This window comes from Aulostomus chinensis, chromosome 12, assembly GCF_037954235.1.
Source record: "Aulostomus chinensis isolate RoL2024-O1b breed Wild chromosome 12, RoL_Achi_v1.0, whole genome shotgun sequence".
NCBI lineage: Eukaryota > Metazoa > Chordata > Actinopteri > Syngnathiformes > Aulostomidae > Aulostomus > Aulostomus chinensis.
This window is the reverse complement of record NC_141331.1, coordinates 19297222-19309869: the sequence shown is the minus strand read 5'-3', so window position 1 is coordinate 19309869 and position 12648 is coordinate 19297222. Positions and strand designations below refer to the sequence as shown.

Genomic DNA, 12648 nt, shown 5'->3' with positions numbered 1-12648 from the left:
GAGATGATTTTATGGAGATGCTGACATATTTGGCCCTTGGGCCCTACTTTGAGCATGCCTGGTGTAGCTGCATCAATTGATTATTGTTAGGTGTCACAGCTGTAACTGCAACTGACTGTAACCAAGCCTTAGAAACTTGAAATGAGTCAAAATGCTGCCGACTTTTATTGCATTCATGATCATTTGCACGTTCTCAACCATAATGAATGATATACTGGACCCATATTTGATGTGTTTGTACGTCTTTTATCAGATGAACTCTTATATCAAGAACCCAAAGATCCTGCTGCTGAAGTGTTCCATAGAGTATCTTTACAGGGAGGAAACCAAGTTCACTTGCATCGACCCCATTGTGTTGCAGGTCAGTAAATCTCAGCTGTTCAGTTAAAACTGCTTTGCTGTTGGATTATATTTTTGAGATCAATCATTTTTGTCTGCATTTTAGGAACGGGAGTTTTTGAAGAACTATGTTCAGCGCATAGTGGATGTGCGTCCAAACCTGGTATTAGTGGAAAAAACGGTGTCTCGTATTGCTCAAGACATGCTGTTGGAACACGGCATCACTCTGGTCATCAATGTCAAACCGGTCAGTATAGCACAGAGATAGAGCTCAAGGCATCACATTCTAAATCCAGGTCTATCAAAAGGGACAAAAATCAAAGCTGTCGTATGCAACCGGGGACTGAAAGCCTGAGTACTTCAAGATAAAAACAACTGTACCAGATGAGAGCAGATTTCACTTAATCCATGGCTTATTATGGTCATTAGTAGTTAGAAAGCCTAACTGACCGTATTGATATTGCAATTTTAGGACTTCATGGCAAAACACTTCACAATGTTGGCCTTCATTTACACTCATGAATAGTGGGGGAGCCTCAGTTTAGGCAGTGTTAGCTGTACGTTAGCCAGCTTATGTAGGAGTTTGACTTATTAGTGATATTGGACCTACGAATTAAGTCGATTTACTTTGTTTCAAAATTACAGTTTTTACATTAGGCCTGTTGATGCCTCAGTGTAATGCTTTTATCTACTGGTTTTTTCTCTTGAAAGGTTAATTTATTCAGCTTATAAAAACAGAAATAGTTTTTGCTAGTTCAACTCACTATACAGCAGCTTTTAGCCATTTCTAGTTCTTAAGAGATACAACTGTGAACTATGACCCCCTGTGCTGTGGGCGGGACTTAAATGTGCTCTGTCCTTGTTAATAAACAGATAGCAAGTTGTTGTTTGTTTGGTCAATAAATTTGTCTTTGAGCATTACATAGTAATGTGGGCATTCCTTCTTTGTCCATGTAGCAAGTCTTAGACAGGGTGAGTCAGATGACCCAGGGTGACCTGGTAATGTCCATGGATCAGCTCCTCACGAAACCTCGCCTTGGGACCTGCCACAAGTTCTACATGCAGCCTTTCACACTGGCTAACAGTAAGCACCATACCTCCTTTCTGTAAAGATGCTGTTTCATATCCACATCCTGTTGCTGTCAATGTTTCTTCTGTCCCAGAAGATGATTTCAAGACCCTGATGTTCTTTGAGGGTTGCGCCCCACACCTTGGATGTTCCGTCAAGCTGCGTGGTGCTTCAGAGTATGAGCTTGCCAGGGTGAAGGAGATCATCATGCTGATGGTGTGCGTGGCCTACCACTCACAGCTGGAAATCTCTTTCCTCATGGATGAGTTCGCCATGCCGCCCAGCTTGGCTCAGAGCACCTCCTTCCCCTGCCTGCTGGAGGGTGCCTCAACCATGGAAGGGACGGATGAAGAGATGCACATTAGTGAGACAAATGAAGACAGCCGGAACAAAAGTGCAGAAGAAGAATCTGTACCAGGAGGACAATCTGATGATGACAGGCTTTCCTCTGAGTCTTCATCCAAAAACGGAGAGGGAGACAGTGTGCAGGTCAAACTGAACACAAAATCACCAACCTGCTCTGTTCAAGGAGAGGAGGTTGGAAACCCAGAGGCTGTTACCTCCTCGCCATTCTCCAGCCCTCCTGCTCCTTCGCTGTCAGTATCTCCACCATTCCTCTTGGAAGAAGACCCAGAGATGGCCTCAACCATCTTGAGGACTTCTGATGGGGAGACGGGTGAAGAGGGAACCATACTGAAGGAGGAAGAGGATGAGGAGGGCTCAGAAACGCCCACTCCCAGGTTGTTCAGAGACCCTCTTCAGGATGATACCGGCCTGTTTGTGGCAGAGCAGGTGACTTCTTCTGATGACCGCTTCAAGTCCATTTCGGCTGTGTTCAAGCAGGAACTGAAGGACATTATTCTATGCATTTCTCCCTTCATTACATTCAAAGAGCCATTCCTTCTCACTGCTGCTGGGATGCACTGCCCCAGCAGGGATTACTTCCCCGAACAGGTAGCTAGCATTTTTATCTGGCTTTTTATCTGTCTTATTAGATTTTTGTATTAATTTCAACATGTGCCTTCCCCGTCCTATAGGTCTACTTGTCCCCCCTTCTTAACAAGGATTTTAAAGAGCTGGACAGGCGCAGAAAGCGGCAGCTCCTTAAAGACTCCACACCCTCCTCCCTGGTCAGCACTCAGACCAACGGCGGCCCACCACCAAGGCCCATTGATGTCCTCCCCTGCCACAGCCTCACCAGTACCCGCATTGTGGAGCAGCTGAACAACAGCCAGGACCTTGCTAAGATGCTGGCAGACTATAGAGCAATGGGAGGGCGTATTCGCCAGAGGGAAACAGGTGACCCCTTCAGCACTGCCAGTACAGCAGGTCCTGTTAGCAGCCAGAGCAGGACAGAAGACCCTCCTGTCAAGGGGCCAGTGAAGGCAGACAGTGAAGAGGAGAAGCCAAACAAACAGAATGATATGAGTTTAACCCCAAAGGTGAGAAGTGTTTGGTTGTGTCTATCAAATAAGTTATAAACGGGCTGAAGCAGCCTTTTTGGGCTTGTATACTAGATAGACTGTTGATAGTATAGATAAAGATTTTCTCACTCCATGTACGTCTCAAGAATGAAGCTTGAACATTAAATAATGAAGTCAGCGCCTGTGTCAGTCAGCCTGATCTAAGCTCTTTGGCCACACTGTATTTGTGTGTGAACTCAAGGGGCTCCACTTAAACAGAACTTTTCATGTGTCGTGTCTGCTGTTTTTTTTGCCCTCAGCTGGACTGTCTGACACCTATCAATCATCAGAGACTGTGTGTGCTCTTCAGCAGTTCATCAGCTCAGTCCAGCAATGCCCCCAACCCTTGCGTCAGCCCCTGGTAAACTCCTCTATATGAACAACACAAAAAAACTCATCTGTCTTTCGATATAGTTGTGGTGACTGACTTTGTTTTCAACAGGATTGTCACAATGGAGTTCTACGGCAAAAATGACCTTTCTCTTGGTGTGTTCTTGGAGAGATACTGTTTTAGGTGAGACTACAGTCGTGTGTGTGCATGCAGCAAATATATGTGGGAAGTTAGAATATCTAATAGAGTTAGATTTACAAATGAGTTTGTTTGGTGTCTCTTCTAGGCCGTCTTACCAATGTCCCAGCATGTTTTGTGAGACCCCCATGGTGCACCATATCCGTCGGTTTGTGCATGGCAGCGGCTGCGTGCAGATCGTGTTGAAGGAGCTGGACTCCCCTGTGCCTGGTTATCAGCACACTATTCTCAACTATTCTTGGTGCCGCATCTGTAAGCAGGTCAGTTATTATGAGTAATGGACTGGGACCAGTTTTATGATGTCATAAAAGTTTAGAGTTCTTAAAAAGGTCTTTTTAATCCTATACTTTTTTTTTCTTTTGTGCTGCTGTAACACAACCAGCTGTGCAAGATGTTTTCCTTGTCTGAAATTGTCAAGTAGTCATATGCAACATCTTCCCAAGGCTCAAGTTTTGATGGGGGATTTTGGTATAAGTCATTTCCTATCATGCTCTCATTTCTTGTTTTCCCTCTACATGCCACATTGTAATAGAAATTTAAAATGAACTTCCTTTTTAAATTTCCGTCTACCAACTCTATGCATCTATGGAAAACCACTTTAACGCATGAGCTGCTTCTCAAATAAAACATTACCCATTTTTAGGTGACACCGGTGGTGCCTCTGTCCAATGATTCGTGGTCCATGTCTTTCGCCAAGTACCTGGAGCTGCGCTTCTATGGCCACCAGTACACCAGGAGGGCAAACGCCGAGCCCTGCGGACACTCCATCCACAAAGACTATCACCAGTACTTCTCATATAACCAGATGGTGGCCTCCTTCAGGTTGGGCAGCTCCCACTCTGTCTTTCTTTCCTTTACGTGCTGCTGAACTGGAGGAAATGTAGTTTTAGACCCTAAAATGAATATAAATTAAGCAAAGATCAGTCATGTGGGTGGTTCGTGTAATCAGATACATCATTTGACCTTGATTGACTCTGTTTTTTATATATAAAATGCCCTGAATGTTTCAACATTCTACTGAATTAGGCTCATTTTTCTCCCCTTCAGCTACACCTCAGTAAGGTTGTTGGAGATTTGTCTTCCTCGTCCAAAAATCTTCATCAGGAACCTGGGTCCCTCTAAAAGCAACCTACAGCAGGACTTGAAAGACTTCTCCCAAAAGTAAATAAAAATAAAGAGTCCAGGCTTCCTAGCTGGCATTTAGTTATACATATCAGACATATGACAATAAAATACTTACAAGGAGATCCCGGTACAGTAATGGTAAAAGACACATTCACACATATGTCAACAAGGGTGGCTTTTGGTTCAGTGTGCATGTTCTCTCCATCAGAGTCTCGCAGGTGTACTTGGCTATCGATGACCGCCTCACCTCTCTGAAGACCGACACCTTCAGTAAGACTCGAGAGGAGAAGATGGAGGACCTCTTCGCTCAGAAGGATGTAGGTGTCTTCCCATCGCTTTGTCTTATGCCTGGGTGCACTGGCATTTCAAGGGTTGTTTCTATGCTTAGATGGAAGAGGTGGAGTTGCGGAGCTGGATTGAAAAGCTTCAGGTGCGACTGCAGGCTTGCGGTCTGGAATCTCCTCAGCAGCTCCAGGCAGTCCTGGAGTCTCTCGTGGTCAAAAAACAGAGTCTGTGTGAGATGTTACAGTCGTGGAATGGCAGGTCAGATTCACTGCTTATGTCATCATTAGTTGAAATGAGCCACCATAACCAGGCGTTTCACTCGCTGGTCCCCCTAGGCTGCAAGACTTGTTCCAACAGGAGAAAGGCAGGAAGCGTCTATCTGTCCCTCCCAGCCCTGGAAGGCACCGGCAGCCCGCCACTGATGACAGCAAGGTCAGTGGCCTCTGCAACGCCATGTAGAGAAGAAATTTGGTTTCTACCAACAGTTTAATCAGAAAGAGTTCAGTTCCCTTCTGTCTGAGTCCTCAGTGTTCTCCATTTGTCCTTGATGATCTAGTTGATAAAAGGGAATTTTTGTTTGACAGCAAATTCCTTTTATTCAAAATACTTTCATATGACTAGAAGTTACACCAAGTGGCCTTTTAAAGGCAAAATACGTATCTGAACACTTCAAATGCCACAACACAAACAAAACTGCAGGTCTGCTGCTTGTGGATGGTACAGTAATACCAGGTTTTGTTCTGATAGAGCACCCTTGACTCCTCCCCCCGTAACCCCTCTCCTGTGGTCCAGAACGGTGAGAAAGGTGAGTCCACTTCCCTTGGAATGAAATCCATTCGGTTTCTTGTTACTGGGGGATGTAGATTTGATGGTGTGTTGTCATTTACAGAGGACCGCCACCTCAACACACTCCCCTCAGCATCCTCCTCCATGCTACCTTCCCCAGAACCTGGAGCTGAACCAGTCATCCCCGGTCCCTCCTCCACTGAGGCGGACTCTGTCAGCATCCCAGAGGGTAGACACATACGCGCGCGCACACATGCACACAAGCTATTGATTGTTTGTCTCCGTTCTGATGTATGTGCTCTCCTCATCAGATGTATTTGATGCACACTTGCTGGGCTCCACTGACAGTCAGGTGAAGGAGAAGTCCACCATGAAGGCCATCCTGGCCAACTTCTTGCCTGGCAACAGCTACAACCCCATCCCCTTCCCCTTGTAAGTAGTGCTGCTTTCCTATGGAACTTTAACAGGAACTATAATTCTGATCTCAACAAATCAACAATGCAGAACAATAGGAACAGTGAAATGCTACTCAACAAATTGCAACACACCAACCATCTGTTCTCTGTTTTGACATCAAGAATTTGACACAGTCTGAATGTACATTGTGGTTGTAGACAGCCCCAAATTATTGTGCCTATTGGCACCAAGCTCCACATGGCAGCTTGTCAGGGCCCCAGAAGTTTCTCAGTATTTAGTTCTCTCCCAAAAAGTGATTTAAAATATATCAAGCTGTCAGAACATGCATTGAAAATGCTGTTAAACGTCCTGCTCCACTACTTAGGGTCCATTTAGCCCCCCCGCCCCCCCCCCCCCTCCAAAAAAGGTAATGTTTTTAAAGGCCTTCAAACTTTTTATATGAACTGATATAGAGGAAGCATCTTGATGAGCGGTAGGGTGAAATTCAGGGCAATTAGATGTGTTGTGAAAACACAAGGAATCCCAGCTGTACAACCACAGGTGTCCCACATATTTAGAATTTAGTTTCATGTTCTTCTTTGTATTTATAGCAAAGGTGAACTCAGGGGTGCTCCGAATATTTAGTCTACAGTTATAGTGATTTGACAAGTTAGAGTTTAGGGTTAGGGTTATATAATGGCTTCATGTAACACACCTATCCAATGTTGGTTAAAATGTTGAAATGGTGACATTTTATTTCCACATGAAGAGATTTTCTGCAGAAGGCATAAAACTGTAAATTCCTCATCATTTGTTTCAGCAGCTCCAGTTTCTCTGTTTCAAAGATACTCTTTATGTGGATCATAGTTTGAACACATGCGTGTGTCGCAAAGACGAAACAGCGACACAATAACTTCAAACCAATTAAGGACAACAGCTGTTGTTTTCCTCAAAATCCCTACAAGGGGCAAAATTTCTCCAAGAATTCACCAAAAGCCAAGTTTCACGTGACTGGAACTCTCCAGACATCACCACCTCTATGCTTACACACACACCAACTGACAATTTGACTGTGTTGCAGCGACCCTGACAAACATTACCTGATGTACGAACACGAGCGGGTGCCCATCGCCGTGTGTGAGAAGGAGCCAAGCTCCATCATCGCCTTCGCCCTCAGGTGACCATGTGGCTTCTAGCACTCTCCCCCCTCAGCACTTCTGGGTTTTAAATCTCCCTCTTACCAATGTGTGTGTGTGTGTGTGTGTGTCCCAGCTGTAAGGAGTATAAAACAGCACTGGATGATTTGTCCAAGTCGTCAAACACAGGAGGGGAGGAGACTCCTCAGCTGGTCAGGTATGCAGGAAATCCAGGAAAAGAGACAGCGGCTGAAAATCATACACATACTTGTTTCAGATTTGTTCCATTAGATCATTTTTAGATCATTGTTTTTAACTGCAAAGAAGGAAAAAAAAACAATCAAGAACACTCCAGTTAGTCCAGGTAGTTTGAGTTCAACAATGAAATATGTCTGTTTCCTATGTCTCTGCAGTGCCGGAGAGAGTCGGGCGAAGGGCAGCCCAGCCAGGCCCAGTGAGTCGGCTTCTTCCCAGCTGAACCGCGGCAGCCAGGATGTGGACCCCCTCAGTAAGTGTTCAGACCCCCCATTAAGTACAACGGCCCTTTCCACATTACCTGAGGGCTTAGCACCGGTGTTTTTGAGCTAAAACCTTTCATGTTTGTTGACATTTTCCACAGAAGATGCAGACTTGGCAGATAAACAGAAGAAACAGACCCAGAATCCACACATTGAGCTCCGTGAGTGTCTTATTTCCCCCTCAGTCTTTAACATGGTCTCATGGCTTCAATCTAATGTATACTTGGTTCATAAATCCATTCATTCTTGTTAATGTGACTGAATAGAATTCTCTGATGCCAACGCCAAGTTCTACTGTCGGATCTACTACGCTGACGAGTTTCAGAAGATGCGTGAGGAAATCATGGAGAGCACGGAGGAGGACTTCATCCGCTCTCTGTCCCACTGTGTCAACTGGCAGGCGCGGGGGGGCAAGTCCGGGGCGGTGTTCTACGCAACAGAAGGTTGTAGCCATCACCTGACACGTCACCATCAGTTTCAGTGGTAGGGGGTGATGAGTGTTAGTTACCAGAGGTTTCATGGAAGGAACACACACACACACACACACACACACATACTGTGTAAAAATAATGTCCCTCAGGAGTTTCATACCAAGATCTCTCGTTTGAGTCTGTTTCCGGAACTCATTGAAAACACAAGTCTATGAAAGGAGGCATAACTATACAACAATAATAGAATAAAGATAGATATTTTTAAAAATAATCTCCTTAAGCAGGATACTTCATGGACTCTTCCTTTCTCTATGTGTTCTCAGATGATCGCTTTATCCTGAAGCAGATGCCCAGACTGGAGGTCCAGTCCTTTCTGGACTTCGCTCCTCACTACTTCACCTACATCACCGGAGCTGTGCAGCAGAAAGTATGCAGTGTACATCGAGCATTTCCGAAAACAGGTTCTACTTCAGGTTTACTGCTGAAGTTCATGTAAAAGTATTCATTTTTACTACAGAGGCCAACAGCATTGGCAAAGATCCTGGGTGTGTACCGGATCGGTTACAAGAACTCCCAGAACAACACGGAGAAGAAACTGGACCTGCTCGTGATGGAGAACCTTTTTTATGGCCGTAAGATGGCTCAGGTACGTCCAGCTCAGATCCCCCGGGTGTCAACACTGAACAGCCTGGAATGTCAGAGAAAGAGGCAGCACATTTATTTCAAGAAATTTGAATTTACAAGATAAGATAAACCTTAAACATAAACCTTTAATCGTCCCACAGTGGGGAAATTTACAAGTAAAGTATTTCTTTCTGCAGCAGTATTAAGTCATTTTCTCCTCAAATTCATTCTTTCTTTTTCTTGTATCTTAACTTTCTTTGTGGTGTAGCCCCATCCATCCATCCATTTTCTACCACTTATCCTGTTAAGGGTCATGGGGGGCTGGAGCCTATCTCAGCAGTCTTCAGGCGAGAGGCGGGGTTCACCCTGGACAGGTCACCAGTCCATCACAGGGCCAACACATAGAGACAGACAACCATTCACACTCTCAGTCACACCTACGGTCAATTTAGAGTATCAATCAGCCTCGTCCCCAAATTGATGTCTTTGGACTGTGGGAGGAAGCTGGAGTACCAGAGAGAACCCACACAGGAACAGGGAGAACATGGAGACTCACACAGAAAGATCCTGTGCCTGAGCTGGGGCTTGAACCCAGAACCTTCTTGCTACGACAGTGCTGACCACTGCACCACCGTCCTGCCCCTTGTGGTGTAATATTGAACTCAAAATTAGACCAGTGTTCCTGTTAAGATGAGCTCAAAAAATCCATCACATTAAAGAAGGTTGAATTTGTTCTTCTTAGATCATTTATTCAATCAATTATACTTATGATGTAGAGTTTTTGCAGTGTTTAAACCAGAGCAGGACATGGGCCAGAACTCACCTTTACTCAGACCTGGCACTTCTCAATTTTATCCACAAGGGTTCCTTTATTTCTGACTGAGTACCATCACCTCAGTCCCTGTTCCCACTGGTTGTAGTGCTGCTGGAGCCTCTTAATGGCACCCTGGGACTTGATCTCCAATTTAGGAAAATATAGATCATTTTTAAAGACTTCCTTCCTGTCAGTTACGGTTACACTGTGATAATGATGTCATCTGCATGCAGCTGCTCTGCTCAACTCCGAGTGATTAATTGATGTCTCACAGACTTGAATGAACTCGTCCGTTGTCTTGAATAAGTGCGCTCTCTCTCCCTCTCGGGCTCTCCTGACTCCTGTCCAATCAACACGGAGCAAAGCCTTCGTCACCAAGGAGAGAAGGTTTGGAGATGTTTGCTGCGATGCTGCCCCGTGATGACAAGTTCACTTTGTGGTTCATCGTAGATACCTGGGTTGCCAGATTATAGTAAATTCAGAATATGCTGCAGGAGTTTTTGGGGGCCCCCTAGCAGCCGCAGAGACCTAAGCAGAGGCTTAGGTGGCTAATAGGGAGGGCCGCCTCTGAAAGGAGCCGCATGTTCACCATGAGTGTGCAAACATACACATGGCCTCAGGTGCGCTACGGTACTGGTACTAATACAACGAGCACTAAACCCCTAACCCTGTCATGTAATGCCTGTGCACTGGTTCAAACAGTACTTAATTAAGGGCCTTCATTTAAGATTGCATTCAGTGAAATCTTTAAGAGTGTAATGAATTATTTTAAATCAGGTCTTGATGTAGATGAGATGCTCGTTCAGTGTCTGTTGGTAAATCATCAACCACCGCCTCCCTCTTCCTTCCAACACCTCTGAAGCTCTCGAATGTTTGATATCTGGACCAAGACTGGAGACTCAGTGTTGACTCGCTGTGGGATTGTGAGGGGTCGTGTGCTCTTGTTGCATAGCAACCTTATGGGAATGGCTACACTCTCGAGACTCACTGCACCATTCATTCATTCGGCTTCATTCCAGCCTGAATGGACGAGCCCACAGCAGCCGTCTCTTCTTGCCTGTGTGTCCCCGCTGGCTGCATCATAGTTTTGTTTATCAGCTTCACAAAATATTTGAGTGTCTGCTTCGTCTGATGACGTCTCACTAGCAGCCAGTCCATTTCCTGGTAACCTAACCTAACTTTTGTAGGAGTCTTGCCAGGGGGTTAGAGGTGTGTAACCTGTATTTTGGTATACTCCAGTATACTGGTTGACAGGAGTCTCATCAGGAAAGTAGAGTATTAGATGTCTTCAGGTTCTTCTCTCGTTGTGATTCGTCCTGTGTGAAGGTTCCCTGTCGTTTCCTCTGCAGGTGTTTGACCTGAAGGGTTCTCTGAGAAACCGTAACGTGAAGACAGACTCCGGGAAGGAGAGCTGTGAGGTGGTTCTGCTGGACGAGAACCTCTTGAAACTGATCCACGATAACCCCCTTTACATTCGCTCCCACTGCAAGTCCATCCTGCGAGCCGCCATACACAGCGACGCCTACTTCCTGTCCAGCCACCTCATAATCGACTACTCCCTACTGGTGGGACGAGACGATGCTACGAATCAGCTGGTGGTCGGGATTATAGGTGGGCGGAGGCTTACTTTGACGTACATGAATGTTTGGATCCTGATTCTGATGTTGAACAAATTTTTTCCTGTTTCTTTCTCCAGATTATATCAGGACGTTTACATGGGACAAGAGGCTGGAGATGGTCGTCAAATCCACTGGAATCCTGGGAGGTCAAGGTAGGTCCTTATCCACCGTGTGCTCATAGCCAGGCACGTCTGTAAACCTTTGCTCTCTGGTACTTCATCCCAAAAAGCATATTTTGCCTTCCAAGTATTCAAAAAAAGATGTCTTTTTCCCTCCTGCATCACTTATTTGTGACTCCGGAATGCAATGAGTCAGCCATGCACATTTAGCTTGACGCTAATGGTGACTGATGGCTGACAACAGAAAAACTGTCCAAAAATATGAGTTTACAAACGTTCCAGTGCTTCATCCCCACCTTCTTTATCCAGCCGTTTGCTCAGTAATCCAGTAAAACTTGATGGGAGCTAAAAGCTTGGTAAGGGTGCCCATGCAGTATTTGCTGGTACTTCTTTTTTCAAAGTTTGTTTGCGTATGAAATCTCTATGGTTTGTGTTACCAAATCAAATGATGGATGGATTATCTTACATGCTGTTCAAAAGTAACTAGTCAAGTTATTGGTTGCATTTAAAGCCGGCGTGTTTATGTCGCACCAAATAATGCACAGGCAATTTAGCATTTTGCTTCAGCTGTGCTTGCCACATAGAATCTCAAGGACTTTAGGTCCAAGACCAATTACAAATGCGGTCGATTCACAGACAGCGGTCTCGTTTACTTCAGCATTACACCACTCTAGTCTGGCAACACTGAAACAGAGGTTTTTAGCCTTTCTCTCTCCAGAACCATCAGATAAATTGTGAATCAAAACTCAGCAGATTAAGAGGGTGGGCGTGTGTGTGTGTGTGCGTGCGTGTGTGTGTGTGTGTGTGTGTGTGTGTGTGTGTGTGTGTGTGTGTGTGTGTGTTCAGTTGTACTGAAGCAGGTGAGAGTTTCCTGCCTCTAACATGTTATTGTGTGTCCTCAGGTAAGATGCCCACGGTTGTTTCTCCAGAACTGTACCGCGCCCGCTTCTGTGAGGCTATGGACAAGTACTTCCTCATGGTTCCTGACCACTGGACAGGCCTGGGCATCAACTGCTGAGTCAGCTGCAGGTCCAAGTGCAGAAACACACCCGAGACTCTTTGCACAAAGATCAGAGGTGTTGCTCTCCAAACTTCCTGAGGCCTATGGACGTTGTTACCGGCAGACGAGAGACCAACCAGAACACAGCACACCATCATTCCACAGAACAGTGTTACTCTGAGGCATTAATTTGTTTTTTTTATCATCTCTGAGGGAAAATTTCATTAGGATTGATTATCGTTTTATTAGTGCCACAAGTCCAACTGTTTCAAGAGGACCTGCAACTTATCTTGTGATTCTAGTTTGATATTAATGTAATTTAAAGTTTGTAAATGTACAGAGATAATGTAACTATTAAAATATTATTGACATGGATGCTAAAATCATAGTCATCG

The 12648-nt window shown here is 45.1% G+C and overlaps 1 protein-coding gene across 5 annotated transcripts in view; it reads left to right on the top strand.

The window, feature by feature from the left end:
• pikfyve (phosphoinositide kinase, FYVE finger containing) overlaps positions 1-12648 on the top strand; it is a 27320-nt gene extending 14672 nt beyond the window's left edge. For 3 of the 5 annotated variants that reach the window (XM_086220712.1, XM_086220714.1, XM_086220711.1), the window contains 26 exons: positions 254-361; positions 446-586; positions 1297-1423; positions 1503-2362; positions 2446-2850; positions 3132-3232; positions 3314-3385; positions 3489-3660; positions 4044-4222; positions 4448-4561; positions 4734-4842; positions 4914-5068; positions 5146-5242; positions 5558-5615; positions 5700-5825; positions 5908-6028; positions 7074-7169; positions 7265-7345; positions 7542-7636; positions 7748-7807; positions 7913-8089; positions 8401-8504; positions 8595-8723; positions 10865-11126; positions 11212-11286; positions 12156-12648. In XM_086220712.1, coding sequence (XP_086076838.1) covers positions 254-361; positions 446-586; positions 1297-1423; positions 1503-2362; positions 2446-2850; positions 3132-3232; positions 3314-3385; positions 3489-3660; positions 4044-4222; positions 4448-4561; positions 4734-4842; positions 4914-5068; positions 5146-5242; positions 5558-5615; positions 5700-5825; positions 5908-6028; positions 7074-7169; positions 7265-7345; positions 7542-7636; positions 7748-7807; positions 7913-8089; positions 8401-8504; positions 8595-8723; positions 10865-11126; positions 11212-11286; positions 12156-12271 — 4140 coding nt within the window. In that variant the 3' untranslated portion in view covers positions 12272-12648. The remainder of the gene's footprint in view (positions 1-253; positions 362-445; positions 587-1296; positions 1424-1502; positions 2363-2445; positions 2851-3131; positions 3233-3313; positions 3386-3488; positions 3661-4043; positions 4223-4447; positions 4562-4733; positions 4843-4913; positions 5069-5145; positions 5243-5557; positions 5616-5699; positions 5826-5907; positions 6029-7073; positions 7170-7264; positions 7346-7541; positions 7637-7747; positions 7808-7912; positions 8090-8400; positions 8505-8594; positions 8724-10864; positions 11127-11211; positions 11287-12155) is intronic. The other 2 variants (XM_086220715.1, XM_086220713.1) reach the window with 1 other exon arrangement.